Source organism: Patella vulgata, chromosome 4 (assembly GCF_932274485.2).
Source record: "Patella vulgata chromosome 4, xgPatVulg1.2, whole genome shotgun sequence".
Lineage (NCBI taxonomy): Eukaryota > Metazoa > Mollusca > Gastropoda > Patellidae > Patella > Patella vulgata.
Window position 1 is genome coordinate 65,072,103 of NC_065882.2, and position 18,736 is coordinate 65,090,838.

Genomic DNA, 18,736 nt, shown 5'->3' on the forward strand with positions numbered 1-18,736 from the left:
GTGATAAACAAGTCGATATAATTTTCGTATGATTAGATTCCGTGGAAATGTATCATTATAATGCACAAAAGTCACAATACATAAGGCTACATAATTATGCATCAGAAATGAAATGGGGTTTAACGTTCTACTCCGACTGGGCTAATGAAGACGGGCATACGCGCTCAAAAGGAAATTATGCCCGGACAGCGCTCTACAGCCTATATCGAATCCCAACTGCCAGGAGTTCTTTTAAGTGTACGCCAATCTGTACCCGGGACCTCTGTTCTTTATCCCAAGCGAACGACTATATGTTGTCCTTTGCCAGACCTTCATCCTGCACCACTAGCAAAGGGCAACCACGCCGGAAAAACCAATGAACTTTCTAGGTCATCTCAAAATTGAACATGTACTCACTGAGCCACCGTGACTTCCTACATGTAACAGACAGCAAATATAAACATTTCGAAATAGTAACCTTTCGCCAATGATTGCCATTATCGGTGCGTAACTTTGTAAACACTCTACAGGTTTTAAAAAGACAGCTGTGCTAGCCATTAGTGGAATTTTTCATGGAAACCTTTTAAAAACTCTACAAATCTTGTACAAATCTTGCTGGGATTGGCCGGCTTGTGAAAACTATCTAATTTCAGGACCACTTATCGTTTTCACCCTGCGTTATTCGCTCTATTGGTTAGCATTTTTCCCCCGGCACATTTTCATGTGGACGTATTATGTCGTCGCCCATGTCCGTCCGTTCACATTAGTTTGTGGACACTCTACGGGTCACATTTTTTATCCAATTTTGACAAAACTTGAATATAGGTTTATATCCCAAAGATCTAGGTTCCTTTTCAATTCTTCAATAGTTCTGAGTAATATATAAAGACATCCACAAGTAGAACTGCATAGTTGAAGATGGAATATATAAGTACAAAGAATTTCTATCGTAGCATCTTTAATAGAAGGCTTGATCTCGCTTTAACTACGTACATGTATATCTTATCAAGACCTTCAGGTAATACCCTGCATATTGCGGCACTAATTTCGATTGGGTACAAGCCCAACTTGTAAGCCTATCAGATTCCTCGATCGTCGCGAATACCAAGTCTCGCACTTTCAAGCTAAAATGTTTACCTGTGATAATCAAGTTGCAAGGCTATTCAATGTCAAGATTTCCGTGGAGGTCGCGATGTCACAACCTCTGATTGGACGCTACTGCTCAGGTGTCTGTAGATAACATAGCTATAAGTTCGGGAATTGTGAAGTAAACAAGCAACGGCCAGATGTTGTGAAACTCGCAGTCGTTACTTCAGGAACATGCTATCGTAGTGGCCTAATAGTCAAAATCCCATATTTCAGAAGCGTCCAATTTGAATCCAAAATGGCGGCCGAAAATGAGGTCAGATCGAACGTGGCCCGATCTTATTAGAAGAGGACATCAAAGTCTACCTGTATGCCAATGTTAATGCTTTGTCAAAAAGTGAACATTTTGTGAAAATTTCGACCTAGGGGCCGTGGCTAAAGTGTAAAGGGAGACAACCCCTTCTTTAGATGTTCTAGACCACGGTTCTTTCCTTTATTGACCTCAATATTAAATTCATTCTATGCCTTGGACAATAATATTCTGTGGAATCGTTTGCTCATGTATGTGATATGTCAGTCGAATGAAAGAAATCTTGAGGGGAGTTGACAAACGAATAATAAATTTGGCCAGATAATATTAAGGATGACAGCAAAATATTTATGAAGTAATATCATGATGAGCCCCAAACCCCGCAGAACATCTAAATCCAATTCCTTCCCATCCCAAGCATTCCAGACCAAAAACTCTACAGTAAATTCATGCAAACAGAGAAAAAAGAAAGCAGTAAGATTTACATGGATGAACCTACCATGGTGGATATCAAAATTACAGTGGCATATTTTGATCATGCCAGGTTGAAAAGAAATATTGAATCAAAATCATATTTTAATTTTACTTGATTTATTCCTCCATTTGTTTATTTATTTATGTACATTTGTGCTTTCCAATAGATTATACGAAACAATACCTCTTTATACAAAAGTAATAGTAATATGCAGCTTGGTAAATAATCAAACAGAATATGATGCAATAACCACCTTTTTAAAAGGAATTTGTTATCCATTTTCTGAGTAATAAATAAATACATGTCAATGCATGATTGTCTTTGGGTATGTTAGGCACCATGTAGTGTATGGTTATATTACATGATTGAACCATGAGTCTTCTTGACATAATCCCAACATAACCTGGCAACAGTACAAAACATATTCCATTTTGCTTGTGTAGGTTTATAGATTTGTCCAGTAGGAAAAATTGCTTCTAGATTTCAGGGCCGTGGATATGGATGACCAGCAGAACCAGCTCTAATTGTTGTCTTAACAGAACTCTGCATTTTACCAACAGGCACTGAAATAAATAATTATCAGTAAATTTATCTCAAGACAATTATTTTAATGGTTGCATAATCATAATTATTTATCTAAATTTTGAATATTTGATAAGCTTAGAATTGATATTTTACTTTGAATTCAACGCAATATTTTGTGACAATAACAATAAATTTTTACATTAGGTTGCCAGGCAATGAAACATACATTTAATCAGAGCCACCATGTCGTCAAGAAAGAAAAATTGTCAGTGATTCTTCAATAAATAAAGGCAAAATAGCATAGTGTATTCACAAAGTAATCAAGGACAATAACTCTGGAAGTTTTAATCTTCTCATTAAATATGGTATATAATTTCTAAAAAGACTGTTTGTTTTGATTATTAATTTTGTGTCTAGAGGGTTCACAATAAATTATGGACAGACCAATGAACAGAAGCTGGACTGATGACCATATAAAACATTTCAATGTTGGCATTTAACCAGCGGCTGCCAGGCAGGATCCGCCCACATTTTCGAGAGATGGCCAGAGAACAAGCTAAAAAGAATGTGATTTTTCCTACAATCAAGGGCCATAATTCAGGAAATTACAATTTGATATGCGCAAATATCGAAAGAACCGAGATCTTTGGGTTATAAACTTACATTTCCTGTTTCAACAAAATCGGATAAAAATTGTGACCTCTATAGGGTCCACAACCTTGATATACCATAATTTGACGCTATTTGAGAATGAGGGGCGGCCATTTTGTCTATCAGTTTTGGGCCGATTTTCACGAAATTCAAACTCAGCCGTCCTTAGGGTGTAATGGTGATAAAATACGTTTTTTTAAATCGGATAAACATTATGACCTCTATAGGGTCCACAAGCTAAAAACGTGATTTTTCGTACAATCAGGGGCCATAATTCAGGAATTTACGTTCTGATATGCGCGAATATCGAAAGGAACCGAGATCTTTGGGTTATTAACTTACATTTCAAGTTTCAACAAAATCAGATAATTGTGACCTCTATAGGGTCCACAACCTTGATATACCATATTTTTACGCTATTTGAGAACGAACGGCGACCATTATGTCTGTCAGTTTTGAGCCGATTTTCACGAAATTCGAACTCCGCCGTCCTTAGGGTTTAACGGTGATATAATAATACGTTTTTTTTAAATCAGATAAAAATTATGACCTCTATAGGGTCCACAAACTAAAAACACAATTTTTCGTACAATCAGGGGGCCATAATTCAGGAAGCTTGAATATCAAAAGGAACCAAGATCTTTGGGTTATAAGCATACATTTCAAGTTTGAACCAAATCGGATAAAAATTGTGACCTCTACAGTGTTCACATGCTAAAAACGTGATTTTTCGTACAATCAGGGGCCATAATCCATGAAGTTACAGTCCGATACATGCCAATATCGAAAGGAACCAAGATCTTAGGGTGATAAACCTATATTTCAAGTTTCGTTGAAATCGGATAAAAATTGTGACCTGTAATTGTGGGCGTATAAAAACAAACTAACTTGGTTTTTGACTTTGCTGTTGCATGCCAGGACTAGGTTGTTGCGATTGTTGAGGCATCTGTGATTGTAGACGTAAACCTTTTCCCATAGATATCGCTGCTATTAATGTATTTGTCTCTGACTGGGAAGAAGTCTGTGGTTGTTGAGTTTTTTGTTCTGTTAAAGAAAGTAAAATATTTTACTATAGACAGTTTGAACAGCTAGGCATATAAATGGATTCTTCATAGTGTCAATAAAATTGTCAACAATGACAACAAACGTTCGGACACACGAATGGACAGGGCCGACGACAATAAACGTCCACATGAAAATGTGGGCGTATAAAAATCATCTTAATTGAGCATAATGGGTGTGAATGTTTATATGACCAGCTGAACGGAGCATAATTGATGTGAATGTTTATATGAACATAGTGAATGTGGTTGCTATATTGTATAAACATTGGAAGCCATGGCAGCTCAGTGAGTAAGACACTGGCTTATTAACCAGGTCTCAGATTCGCTCCTGATGTTGCCTGAGGAAGGTGCTCAAGATTTCCTGGCACAATTTCCCCTTGCCAGGACGGCAAGCTGATCAGCAGTAAATAAATATTCACTTGGCCACTTCTATCACTGAAAGGGATGACTTCGGGCCGAGCTAATTAATGATTAAAATTATAAGTATATAGTTGACTTTCATCAGCTGCGCATACAAGTGGAAGAGGACTGACCTCAATACAGATACTAATTTAGAGTTGTCTACTACTGCTGCCCTGGTCAAATTCTATTCAGCATTGCACAAATAATAAAAATATGTGTACAGTTTTACTAAAACTTCAAACACAATGCCTTTCATGACCACCACAAATGCATCACACCAACAAAGTAATAATAATAGCAAAGGGACATAACTCCCCTTTAAACGAACTAAAAATATTTGATTTCGAACCAATAAAGCAAGCCGAAGTGATTTTGTGTCCTAATTTCAGTTGACTTTTTTTAGATTTTTTGGCTTACTGTGTCAACATTCATGTAGGAACACAAAATCAGTTATATCTCAAAAGAAGACTTTATCTATGGACATAACTTTTGAACAAAAACAGATTATCATACCACCAAACAAATACATTGAAATCAACAAGCAGGAGGGCTATTTTAAAAAAATACTTACTTGAATCATTATCCCATTCTTCCCTGTAGGAGTTGATAATATCTAGTATATTACTTGTTATTTTATTCAGATTATTCAGTTGTTTCTGTTAAATAATAACAAAGAAAATGTATCTACATGTATCTATACTTCCATTTTCTAAAGGAAAATTTGTCATTATTAATGTTACTTGAAAGCCACCAATTTGATTTTCATTAATATCAATTTTTCCTGTTGAATTCCAGTTGTGCTTGTCACATAATAAACTGCCTATTGTTTCAGATTAGTGAAAAAGACTATATTTTGCCTTAAGTCTGTAATGTGAAATCAACCAATAATGGCTGACTGAATGTTCAGCGCTATAGGAAACGATTATTAGTATTATTATTATTATAATTGATAATTCTAAACCAAATCTGGATGGTAAAATATACAGTTAATACCATAATAAAATTAAATGAGAAATTAAACTTACATGAAATAAAGGAACAAAATACAATTCAATACACAAATTTACCTGTGCATTATCCGAAGTAATACTGTTTGCCTTTGTGTGAAGTTGATTTATTTTGTCTTCTACCTCTGTCTCTGGTTTGGTGCGTAAATAATCTGGTACAACTTCATGATTACACATAAATAATCTACCTTCTGTTAATTTCTATAAAAATAACACAAATTTAAAATATACGACTTATAAAATCTAATGTCAAACAAGATATTAAAGTTTGATATCACTGTGGCCTTATTCAACAAAATTTAAAATCTAATTATTTTAAGAATGCAGCTTTTTCATTAGCCAAGCACTAAAATTTGTTCTACAATTTTACTACTCAGCCAATGAACTATCAGTATTCTTTATGAATAGGGCCCTGGTCAAATTGTTTAATTTATATGCATTTATAATCTTTATTGGATGGACTCTGCAAATTTGAACAAGTTGACAGCTGGTTAGGGACATTGAAGTCATTTATATAAAGATGCTTTGACACTGTAGTCTTAATCAACTGTTCTGTCCATTTACCAATTATAATTGAGATCTATATAAATGGCCATTTGCACCATTTAATCTTATATTGAGTAAAAGCGGAATTATTACCGCTAGCTCTTGATCTGTATCTGGGGATAATAAAACTGGAAAAAGTGTGAAATTTCTTAATGCCGGTATTCTATCTCCTCTTAATACTCTACTTAGTGAATTCATATTACTTGATATCAGGGCAAAATTATCCAGCATAGTTGGCCTGTAATAAAAAATATATTTTTAAGAGCAAATCAATGTGATGTCTATTGTAAAAGATATTTTTAAAAATATTAATGTAAACATATAGGAGAGAAAGAGAGAAATGGGGTTTAACGTCAACTCGAGTCCCGACACAAACTAGGTCATTTTGGGACTAACATATGGTTCAATTTTATTTCAACAATTTGCTTGCGCATAGGGGTCTTTGGCAGTGGGAGGAAACCGGAGGATCCAGAGAAAATCCACAGGGTTGGACAGGCTACCCTACTCCTTGTCACGTACAACTGGGGAATGTTTGCTGATCTACATGAATTCATGTTCTGACTGGGCTAATTAAGACGGGCATACACCATACAATGTGCGATGAGGGAACTTTTGCCTGGGCAGCAGTGCTACGGCCTACTCTTATATTGAATTCCAACTGCCAATGGATCTTTTACATATATGCCAATGTGTACACGGGACCTCAATTTTTCATCCTGTCCTTGTCAGACCCTTCATTCTTCACCAATGACAAGGGGAAACCACGTTGGAAAATCTCGATGAACTTCTCAGCTATCCCTGGGAGCAAACCCACGGCTTCCAGGCTAGCGAGTCGGCATCATACCACTTTTAGGGAGTACAATATTTATGGGCCAGGCTAATATATTTTTCATACCAATTCAATGTTGCAAATTCATTTTCCAGCTTATATAAAAATGAAGCCAAAGCATTCTTGATGTCTGCTACTTTTGCTGTAATATCAGCTAGCGATGATTCTAATTGTTTTTCTTCTTTCTAGATCACATTAAAAAAAAAAAATGAGATTAAATAAAAACCATGATTTATTCAGTGCAAAGGTATGTAAATATAGGTAGGCCTATTATAAAATAATATTTAAAAAAAACCAAAACAATGTATCGTATCGTATAAATTAATAATACCAGTATTAGTTCCAAATTCAACTAGGGCTCAGAGTAAATAAAGTATTACAATAATATTACATACATTAAAGCTATTATAAATGACTAAGTGTAAAAAAAATAAACAGTTGTAAATTCCTTCCTTCTGGTAACATTTGGCAATATCTATATTTGGGCTTTGGCCTTTGCGAACAGCTTTTTGTGCACTTGACTACATGGCACCGATGGCATACACCTGAATTTTCATCCAGAGATCTTTTTCAGAAATGCAACCAGCTCTATTGGAAGCCTGTATCACCCCCGCTGATCAGTCAGCGGACAGCATCCTATCACGTATCAGAGACCGTTAAGGAACCATGCACCTCTTTTTAGTCTTAACTAACAGTAACAAACAAACCCTGCCCATTATGGCTATAGGCTATAGGCCTATAGCCTTCACGATTCCATCAGAATATCTGCTTAATCTTACAATAAAAAGGATCAGAACAAATCTGACCTAAAATCTGTGCGGGCAGACTATCCTTTCAAATATATTTTACATTGGCCTGGCTCATGAAAATTCGTGTTTAAGCTGCTACTGGCCCTGGCAGTGCTACTGCTAGGCCTAGGAGTAGGACAGTAATAGTTGTCCAGAGCCAGAGTCGTGTCAGTTGTCCAAATTACAGATTGAATTGTGCCGTGGGAATGAATAGCAATAGGTAAATTATGGCCATTTACCATTAGGTATATCGCTTACTGTTACATTTAACCTTGGCCTTATAATGTATTATAGGAAAATGTCGTTAATAATTACCTGCATGGTAATATATAACCGTTTAGATTTCTTATTTCGTTTAGGCTTGCATTGTACCGGAAGTTGTAAGGTTCTGCACATGCGTGATCAAGAAAGCAGGTCACGACCAATCAAAAATCCGCCATATTTCCCGTTTATTGCATCGACAAAAAAATTCTTGGGAAAAGTGGAATAATAGGTTAGTATTTGGGCTTATCAACATGAACTGTCGATAAATGTTATCATTATGTCTTTAGAAATGGAATGAACTATAATAAATGGTCATAAAACGATGAAATGACGAAGCGCCCCTGAAAATGCGACCGTTCTCTTCTTTGTTCCCATTGGTGGGCGGTCAGTAAAATGATTGGATGTGCAGTCCGGACCAATTTATTGGTCCAAAGTTTCTTATACAACTCATCCATTCGCGAAAATTGTTCATTCATCTTAATAGGATAAATAGCTACACGTGGTTACGATTACAATCAAATATGTCTGTTGACAGTTCCAACTATTTAACCCCCACCATGGACCGTGCCCTCAATCTTGGTCGCCAGCCATTATGGATTGCTCATGACATATTCAGATCACCACTTCGACATCTTAATTTCCTTGTCAATCATCACGGAAACTGCTCAACTCAAGTAATTGTAAAATGAAACTAACAATTTATTATAACCGCCATTTGATAAGGAAGATAGTCCTATCTACTCTCTTCCTTCCGAAATTAGTAATGCATTGATTTTTTTTTAGAGAAAATGGAATAAAGATGAAGCTAAATAACAACACACCAGACTGACTCCAGACAACAATTTTGTCTGTACTGTACTTCCTCTATATATATCATTATTTTTTTAGTTGCTGGCTGGTAGTACCAATAAACACAATCAAACATCATGGCAGAACAATTTGCAAGTCCTGCACCCATATCAGGTGTTTCTCTGGAAGCACAACAGATGCTCACAGACTTCTGGCCTAAAGTTATCAACAAAATACAAAATCCTAAAGAGGTATGACATCTGTAAGCTTCTTTACAATTTGATTTAAAGGGACATCATGTATATGGTAATACTGTGTATTACTGTAGATTTCTTTTATTTAGTCCACTAACCAAATTGAATGGGTGCCAGTTATATCATCCACAAGCAAATCTGTCCACCTTTAAGTCGTCCACAACTGTTATGTCGTCCACAACTAATAATTGACTCATACACAAATTAATTGTATGGAATAAATAAGTTGTACTCATTGGTTGTTTATAATTGTTTTATTTGTACCAATAATCAACTAAACTGGTTGACCAATCACGGGCCAAGATTAGTTCACTGATCTTTTTGTAATAAAAATAGACTAGTATCGTTTGTTGATTAGCGTTATACGATCTTAGACATAATGGTTAGCTCACCAATGTTTTTGTAATAAAGTAAACTCATATTTTTTGTTGATTGGCGTTATGATTTTAGACATAATCGGTTTCATATGAAATCTGAATTGAATCACCATCTGCCAATTGACGTAAAGAAAATTATAGTCATCAAACACTGTGAAAACCGTGTGGATATGATGGTAAAGCATTACTCAGTATACTTATTTATACTCACTATGAATACTTTCTGTGTCCCTAACATAAACAATGTCGTATGGACGACTCAACCAACATATTTCTGTATCCCTAACATAAACAATATTGTGTGGACGAGTCAACCAATGCCATGTGGACAACTTGACCAATGAGTTTTGATATTTATGGACGACTTGGCTACTTTTTGTGTTGACGAATTTGCTTGGGAATGACTTAACTGACATTCTACTGAATAACAATAAATTTTAAAAGTTAGAGGGAGTAAATTCTAACAAAAAGTGCCCAATCATGATGCTACTTTATATGAAAATGTGAGGTGTTTTGAGTTATAAACTTTGAAGTTATTTGGTCACTGTGTAGACAGTAAGTTTGAAAACGTGCAAAGCCTTCGATGGATTAATACAGAGGGGAAGCTTTCTAACTAAGGCTCCCCTCCTTGTTTTGTGTTAATTTCTTCATTGATGTAATTATTAGTCTTACAGGTATTTTTCTCAATCATAATATTGGGGATGGTGGGTGTAATGGGTTTTTCCCTTTTTATACATCCACATGGACATGTGGTCGTATTTTGTCATTTGTCTGCCTGTCGATCTTTCGTCCACACATTCTTGTGAACAAACTACAGACTACATTTATCATCTTATTTTGAAATTGATATATCTTGTTAACATTACTGAGATGAAGAGTCCTATTTAATTTCAGTAATTTCTGTTCATTTATTCTGGAGTTATGGCCTGTGTTTCACTTTATTGCACCTTGTGAATATTCCAACATCAAAAATTATCCTATCTGTATGTAATTTATATGCATCTTTAAGATTAGTGAAACGAAGAAGCCTATTGAATTTCAGCAATTTCTGTTAATTACGTCTAAAGTTAGACTTTCACTTTGTCGAACCCTGTGAATGCACTAACAACAAAATTTATCATCCGATCTGTATGAAATTTATGTGCATTATTTAAATTAGTGACACAATGAGGCCTATTGAATTTCAGCAATTTTCCTGTATTATGTCTAAGTGTTATGGCCCTTGTTTCACTTTGTTGAACCCTGTGAACACTCTACGTTATACAATCAGGCAATTATTGTCGTGAAAAGAGTATGCATAAACCAACATGTCTGTTGAAATTTATATGCATCATTTGAAGAAGTCTATTGAATTTCAACAATTTTTGTATATTACTTCCAGCCTGGAGGTCGGGTGTTCGATCCCTGCATTAGCCGAGAAAGTTCATCCAGATTTTCCGGCGTGGTTCTCCCTTGTCAGTGATGCAGGACGGAGGGGCTGACAAGGAAAGCTGTCTAATCGTTCGGATGGGACGAAAAACCGAGGTCCCGTGTGCACATTGGCGTGTACGTAAAAGATCCCTTGGCAGTTGGAATTCGATATAAGAGTAGGCCGTAGTGCCGCTGTCCGGGCAAAATTTCCCTCATAGCACACTGTATGGCGTATGCCGGTCTTCATTAGCCCAGGTTAGGAGCAGAACAGTAGGACGTTAAACTCCATTTCATTTCATTTCATTTTTTATATTACTTCCAGAGTTCAGGCCCTTGTTTCAGTTACAGCACCTTGTGAACCCTCAAAGGACAAAAATTATAATCTTATCTATATGAAATTGTCTTGTAAATCCCCCCCATTACCTATAAAGGATTAAATATACGACAACCGTTGTTGACTGCTCGGATGATTTAGCTGTCGTGGGCGCATGTTTCATTGCCTGGCAAACTATCTTTATGAAAGTATATCTATGAAAGTACTAGCCATAATTTGAATATTATATGTTTTTTTTTTCTAAAATACCGGTACTTCAATTTTACTTATATATATTAACAATTGTAATTTAGCCATGGTATATAGACAAAAAGATTTAAAAACAAGTACTAAATTCTATTGATTTCCTTAATTCTACAGAATGATTTGAAGAATCAAGAGCTGCCCTTGGCTAGAATAAAGAAGATCATGAAGTTGGATGAAGATGTCAAGGTATACCAGATTATTTAATAGAACCCAATATAAATATAGGATTATTGACCTGGGCCCTGTTTCTCGAAATCTTAACTAAAGATAAAATCCAAATTTTAGTGAATACTTCAATTTTGATTGGCTAAGCACTAAAATCAACCTACTATTATCCAATCAAAATACTAAAATTTGGATTTTATCTTAGTTAAAATTTCGTGAAACAGGTCCCTGATCATGAATCGTTTAAGACATCCATAAACAGCTATGATGAATAGCAAATCGTTAAAATTTTGTTTTCAGAAATCTGGAAAAACTGGCCAAATATTTTATGGAAAAAAAAATGAAATAAATAAATGTTGGTAGATTACAAGAATAAGAATTCTGTTTAAACTATAATTAAAGATATTGATAAACATAAAATCACATCAACACCTTTTTTTTGTGAACAGATGATCAGCGCTGAAGCTCCTGTACTATTTGCTAAAGCTGCAGAGATATTTATTAGTGAGATATCATTACGTGCATGGATTCATACAGAAGATAATAAAAGAAGAACATTACAGGTATATTAAAGAATTTTAAAAAATCAACTCGATTAGTAATTTACATGTCCAAAAAGTGATGTTGCCGATCAAGAAATATTTGCATTTTTATCAAGTAAAGCGGTGGACACACTAGCCAACGAATCAATCGCCACCAAAATTCAGCTTGCTATGTCCACTGTCATTCAGCTGAATTTCTATTGGCCGAATCAAACATGTTTGATATTCGCCGAATTTGCATTCCAACGAACATATTCACCTAATGTGTCCGGTTCGCCAAAGCATTCAACCGATTTTTAGAATTCATTAACCAATCACCACTGATGTCGAGAAGTCACATAATTGTTTGAAGACATGGTCGCTGCCATGTTTAATCATGTGACGTGAAAGGTTGTGCAATCGACGCATGATTCGGGCGGAGAATTCGCCTGGTCTGTCCACTCATTTGGCTAGTGTGTCCACTGCTTTAAAAAATAAATGGCACAATGTCCTATTACTAAAAGAAGTAAGTTGATGTTGTCGTTTAGTTTTCAGTTTCCTTGAATTAAGAATAATTGTCTCAGAGTATCCAGTTAGATTTAAGTCAATGCTCTCACTTAGTTTTCAATCTCATTGAATTAAGAATAGCTGACCATGAGTACCTAATTGGTTAAGATATCTTAAAGTAGATCAGTAATAGTTTAATTTTGTTTTTCAGAGAAATGATATCGCTATGGCTATCTCTAAGTTTGATCAGTTTGATTTCCTGATTGATATTGTTCCTAGAGATGAAATGAAACCAGCTAAAAGACAAGTTAGTGTTGAATTTGAATATATTAAGAAAAATATGGTTTCTTTGAACAAGAAATAGAGCATTTCCCATCAATCTGAAATTTAGTTTTGTATTTTAGAATAATATTTTGATAATTTGCTGGTATTCTTGATGGATTTATGTATTGCCCTACTGTGTATGTACATGTATATTTAATGGCAAATTTCTTTTAGGATGACACAGGCCGTGCAAATTCACAATCACTTCCAGACCAAATCAACTATTATCTACAGTTAGCCCAACAGCAAGCACAACAACAACAACAAACACAGGTGGCAGCTCAACCAACGACACAACAGGCGACACAAGTAGTACAGCAGCCACAACAAACAGCGCAAGTTCAACAACCACAACAACAAGCTACCATACAATTACCAGGTAAATAAAATTGACATTTGTTTTTTTGTTTTTTTTTTGTTTTTTTAAAAAATACACTACGTCTCTTGTAAAATCTTCAAATTTTACCCTTATCCAATATGAAAAAGTGGCATAATCTTATGTATTTATTCATTTTGGATGGTCAGCAATGATTTTATTAAATTCAAAGTCTGATCTCAGTCTAGACTTTAAGCCTTGTTACTATTTCTGGGTGGAATGTTTGCATGGTTGAAGTTGGTAATGCTCAGTCAGTTTTATATAATAAATATATTTGCTTGTTAAAGATTTTATAGAATATTTATTATTTATACTTTAGGTGGACAAATACTACAACAACCATTCCAGATATTGGGTAATTCAGGAGGGGTAAGTTTTCATGTATTGGCAGGATGGAGGGCCTGGGAAGGAAAAAGTGTCTAGTAATTCATTTCATCATAAACACTGAGATCCACCAGTTTATGAAATGGGGTTTAACGTCCTACTATTCTGCTCTGACTGGGCTAATGAAGACGGGCATATGCCATACAATTTTACTCGGACAGTGGTGCTACACCTACTCTTATATCGATATGAGTCAGTCGTAGTGCCACTGTCTGGGCAAAATTGTCCTTATAGCACATTGCATGGCTTTTGCCTTTCTTTATTAGTCTGTTTGGTGCAGAAGAGTAGGTCATTTTAACATGTAGATTTGCTTTACAATGTAGCTAACAAACATTTCCTGTATATTTTTTTATCAACCACACTTACTTTTTACCGTGAAATTTTTTTTCTTTACAGACAACCCAAGCTGGACAGCAGATTATACAAATTCAATCGCCTCAACAACAATTAGGTCAAGTACAAGTTCAGCAGGTCGCAGTGCCAGCCCAACAACAAACCATCCAATTACAACAACAACAGCAGCAACAACAACAGCAACAGCCACAACAACAACAAACCCAAGTTTATCAACAAGTTGTTACACCTAGCGGTGAAATACAAAATATACCAGTGAGTATAGGCTATATAATGATTCTTGTTGCTTTGACAAGCTTTAACTTACCTCTTTATAAAGCATGTTTGAGACAAACAAACTGGACATTGACGTATCTGCTCTACTTTTCAATATAACCAGTTCTGTTACAAAATCACCAATATTTACTAAAACCTGACAAAAAATGTCTATACCAAAAGGACAATAAAAATGCCATGTAAAAGCAGGGGTAGGGGTGGGGGGAAATGGAAGAAACTACATTCTAAACCAATGAGGGGGAATTATTATGGGGATCTTTGTTAAACTGTTAAACAGTGCATGTTTTATTGAAGTGAAGTTATTTCCCTTGAATTACTTGCCATGGCCAAATTATGTTATGGTCAGATACTGTGCTATACAAAGCACTGGTAAGGATAGTAGTAGTACCTTGCTTCCACAAAAGTGATATCTGAGACATGATCTAGGAGAGCCGAAACTTCTTCCTGTATTTTAGAATATGATTTTGCAATCTTTTCATTTGTGACCTTTTGCCAGGGATTGGTTTAGTGGGAAGTTCTTCCCTTTATTTAATGATAGTATTCTGTGAAGTATTAAAGATGCATTATGGGAAATTAGATAAAGAGCTGGTAGTTCTCACTATAATACTTAAAACTAGATAATGTAAAGGTAATTTGCTGAAACTTTCAGTCAAATTGATCCACTCTGAACCGAGAATTTAGCGATTGAATTTTAGGCCTCGCTTCGATCATCATCATCTTGTTTTTCTTGCAATAAATATTAATAGTTTTTCAATCATAAAAAGTGCTCTCTGTGTGTAGTTGAGGTAATAATGGGAACAAATCACCTATGATTGTTTTTTTTTTTATAAATGGATGCGCTAATATGTGATTATATATTTTAGATTCAGCTGACACCCCAACAATTACAAGCTATACAGTTACAGATACAGGGTAAACAACAAACAAATCAACAACAACAAATTATAGTACAACAAGCACAAGATCAAACACAACAGTCATTTACAACACAAGCTAATCAGGTAAAATATTATTGTATATTATCTCTGGGATTGGGTTGCTGAATGGTTAATGTGTACTCAGATCCTAAGGTCTGTCATTCAGTCAAGTTGAAGGGTTTCGATTCCCTACTTTTAAAAACCCCAATGCACAAGCAAATTATTTAATAAAATTGAACCATGTTAGTACCAAAATGACCTAGTTTGTGTCGAGTGGATGTTAAACCCATTTCGCTCTCTGTTAGCTGTAGTGTCATATATCAAGTCTTCTCAGAGTTATGATTGTTCTTTGATACAGTGACAAAAAGATGAGTGACACTACAGTTTTTGAATCCCTTTTTGTTGCTGCAAACAGGAATGGATGTTCATGAGGTCCAGTAAGTTGCAGGGTTGGCAACTTTTTGGGAAGTTATTCTTCAAACTGAATATGGTTCTGTTAAAGATATATTTCTACCAGGTTTCATTCTACTATAAATACTTTACCTTAGATTGTGGGCGTAGTGCATATATCCTTTCATTCTTAATTTGCCAATTAATTTGTCATTTTCTTGTCATTTTGTCAACAAATTAATGATCTGAATACAAAATTATAATAAATGTATTTCTAAAACGAATTATTTGTAATTCCATTCAAAAATTGATATATATTCAATTTTCAATAAACAGGAGCTAACTGAAATTTGAAAGCTACCATGTTGTAGAATAGTTATCATGGTTGGTATTAAACACGTATATCTAGTGTATTAGTTATATTATGTTCAAATAGATAACAGGAAAAGAATAAATCTTTTAGCCTGCAATCATGGAAATCAGGTAATATAGGGATGTTAGACAAGATAATCAGTTAATGTTTTCTTGGTATTATTTAATTTTTTACTTGTCTGTTTCAGCCATTACTTCAGCTACAAGGTCTGCCATTAGGACAAAATGCCCAACAGATATTTATACAACAACCCACATCTGGTGATGTACAATCAGGGGAAAATCAACAAGATGTATCTTAGATTTCATCTAGTACAACTTTTTTCCATTGATCACTGTTTTAGACGAGCTATATGAGGAAAAATTTTTTTATCAAAGTCAAATAGCTAATAAACACTGGAAGGTGACATTATTTTGCACGAAAATCATGTTTTTTAATCTCCTCTTTTGCTGCTCTAAAAAGTTTGTCAATGGAAAAGTAGGTGTGCTATTTAGTTGTTTCTAAAGAAATGTTTTTCTAGTCTTCATTGCATAAAATCTAACCAGATCATTATTACATTTCAAAAGGTAGAAGAACATGGATTATTATGTTTTCATAGTTGAACACATGTAATTGTTTTCTACCTACTCCAGATGTTTCTATAGGCGTTTTTATTGACTTGCTAAATCGATTTGAATTTAGTGGAGATCTCATGTGACAGTATAGTCGATTTCAAATGAACTTGGCGAATTCATTAAATGTGCTGATTAGCTGTAAACAGTTCTTGTGGCTGGACATTGGTGAAAAAAAACATGTGATCACCCGATCAAATCGTCAAATTGCACTTAGAGGTGATTTAGTGATTTGTGGTAATCTTTTCGGAATCAGTGTGGTAAATTCGTTGATTTGTATTAGATGTATGTTAAAGATGAAAATTAGATTGAATGCAAATCATTTTGGGGTAATCATTGGTCAGTAAAAATGCCTTATATAGTGTCACAGAAATTATTCAGTTGTGGTTTTCAGAAAAGATGGTGTGACATCTGGGTATTTCAAAGGAACAATTGATAAAAGATATTGGCAACTTGAAGCATTCGAGAATTGTTGTGTAACTTTTGAAATCTCCAAATGTAATTGCATCATGGCCATATTTTCTGAAATTCCCTGTATCTTTAGGCGTCAACATAAAAGATTTCTAAGGTTATTGGACACAAACCAGGGTTGATATTGTACTAACATATTAATGCCATCCAAACATTTTACACATATTCCATAAAGAATAGCTTTAAGATGAAAATTGAGTTTTAATTCTATCTAATTTTTTTAAATAAAATATATTAGTTTGTTTTGAAATGCATTTTCAGTGTTATTAATACACCATTTATGTTTTATAAATTCAATTTACCATTTTTTTTCCATTGTTTGTTATTAATACTTGTTTGTTTTGCTTTTTTTGGGTAACGTTTGAAATGTAAATGTGTTTAGATAAGGTCTGATTTATATAAATAATAGTAGCTAGCTAATAAAATTAAGATATATTTACACATGATAAGATATAAAGATCTGTTTGGATATTTGCTTTCTTAGTCAAAATTGATAAATGATGTCTATGGTTTTTGAAAATATAATTCAATTGTAATTGATAAAATCGATGAGAGCCTCTATAGGCAATAACTTTGACAAGTTTTGTTTATGCTAGAATAAAAGTGATAGGGGTTGTCGTCACAAAAAAGATGATAATTCCCTGCACACTTTATATCATCCTCTTTTGATATGCATGTACCACAATAAGTATTTAATACAAGACAGTTATTCCTTAATGAAGAAAGCTATATCTTACCAAGGCCAGTTGTATAAAATGAATTGTATATAATGTATATAGGGTATAGTCAATTTTTATAAAGTGCTGTAAAGAAGATATTTTAAATTAAAGACTGAGGTATTAAAATATCATGTAAATGCTTGTTAGATATTCACATGTCTTATTGTATAAATATATTATTGTTATAGTGGCTATAAAATAAACTCATTGTTTCTGTAAACCATGTTGTAGTTTTAGTTTATTGACTGTTTAAAGATATATTATGCAAGGTTTAGATAAATAGCTGACATTTCTTGCTATGATAGTACAAATATAGATTGTGAATATATAGAAAATTACAGTCAAATTTCTTTATACTGTGTGTAAATTGTTTACCATTGTAGCTACCAAACTTGGCATTTGAGACAAAGTCTAGAATATCTTATTTTAGCATTAAACACTTAAATGGCCGTGGTGTTCTAATCTACTTAAAATCCAAGAGATTGGATGGTCTAGAGATTTGATTATGATCGTGTAATGTTAATAAAATTCTAAATAATAATTATATAACATTTGAAGCCAGAAAAAAACCTGCAATAGACAGATTTATCTCTTGCATACTGTATCTTTAAATGAGATAATTTAGACTGGGGGGGGGGGGGGGGCTAATGAAGATGGGCATAGCAATGGAGTGTGCTATAAGGGAAACTTTGCCCCTACATAGCAATGGAGTGTGCTATAAGGGAAACTTTGCCCCTACATTGGCACTATGTTCTGTCATGGGTTCTTTTATGTACACGCCAAGGTGTACACAGAACTGCGGTTTTTCGTCCTATCCGAATGGCTATTGAGTTTTGGGCCTTCATCTTTAAAACGGTAGCCAATTTACAATTTGTGCTGTCCTACACATCAAATATACTTCAACTGTTAAAGAAAAAAAACACAAACGATGTTTTATTAGACAACAAAATTGTGTCCGGTGAATTGTATCCTCCAACTGTTCAATCCAAACTTTTTCTTTCAATGCAGTGGA

At 34.4% G+C, this 18,736-nt stretch overlaps 2 protein-coding genes across 3 annotated transcripts; one reads left to right on the forward strand and one right to left on the reverse strand.

Annotated features, from left to right (window-relative positions):
* Positions 1 to 1,960: 1,960 nt before the first annotated feature.
* On the reverse strand, positions 1,961 to 8,248 carry LOC126818795 (mediator of RNA polymerase II transcription subunit 8). The gene is made up of 7 exons (XM_050546367.2): positions 7,978 to 8,248; positions 6,941 to 7,059; positions 6,139 to 6,283; positions 5,560 to 5,700; positions 5,064 to 5,148; positions 3,915 to 4,070; positions 1,961 to 2,413 (listed from the first exon to the last, which is right to left on the reverse strand). Exons 1-7 carry the CDS (start codon positions 8,056 to 8,058, stop codon positions 2,334 to 2,336), a joined length of 807 nt encoding a protein of 268 aa, XP_050402324.1. The 5' UTR covers positions 8,059 to 8,248; the 3' UTR covers positions 1,961 to 2,333.
* On the forward strand, positions 8,056 to 17,944 carry LOC126818791 (nuclear transcription factor Y subunit gamma). 2 transcript variants are annotated; one of them, XM_050546359.1, is made up of 10 exons: positions 8,056 to 8,155; positions 8,815 to 8,966; positions 11,451 to 11,522; positions 11,951 to 12,064; positions 12,741 to 12,836; positions 13,028 to 13,232; positions 13,549 to 13,598; positions 14,010 to 14,222; positions 15,107 to 15,244; positions 16,111 to 17,944. In XM_050546359.1, the coding sequence occupies exons 2-10, from the start codon at positions 8,853 to 8,855 to the stop codon at positions 16,222 to 16,224; spliced, it is 1,116 nt and encodes a 371-aa protein (XP_050402316.1). In that variant the 5' UTR covers positions 8,056 to 8,155; positions 8,815 to 8,852; the 3' UTR covers positions 16,225 to 17,944. The 2 variants fall into 2 exon arrangements, with proteins under 2 accessions (XP_050402316.1, XP_050402318.1); XM_050546361.1 differs by having other exon boundaries at positions 8,077 to 8,155; positions 8,710 to 8,966.
* The last annotated feature ends 792 nt before the right edge of the window (positions 17,945 to 18,736 follow it).

Coding starts and splice junctions, on each gene's coding strand:
- LOC126818795 (XM_050546367.2), bottom strand. CDS start 8,058: ATGTGCAGAACCTTACAACTTCCGGTACAATGCAAGCCTAAACGAAAT. Junction 7,060..7,977: donor GGTTATATATTACCATGCAG/GTAATTATTAAC, acceptor AATGTGATCTAG/AAAGAAGAAAAACAATTAGA. Junction 2,414..3,914: donor ACAGCAAAGTCAAAAACCAA/GTTAGTTTGTTT, acceptor TATTTATTTCAG/TGCCTGTTGGTAAAATGCAG.
- LOC126818791 (XM_050546359.1), top strand. CDS start 8,853: ATGGCAGAACAATTTGCAAGTCCTGCACCCATATCAGGTGTTTCTCTG. Junction 13,233..13,548: donor AGCTACCATACAATTACCAG/GTAAATAAAATT, acceptor TTTATACTTTAG/GTGGACAAATACTACAACAA. Junction 14,223..15,106: donor GTGAAATACAAAATATACCA/GTGAGTATAGGC, acceptor TATATATTTTAG/ATTCAGCTGACACCCCAACA.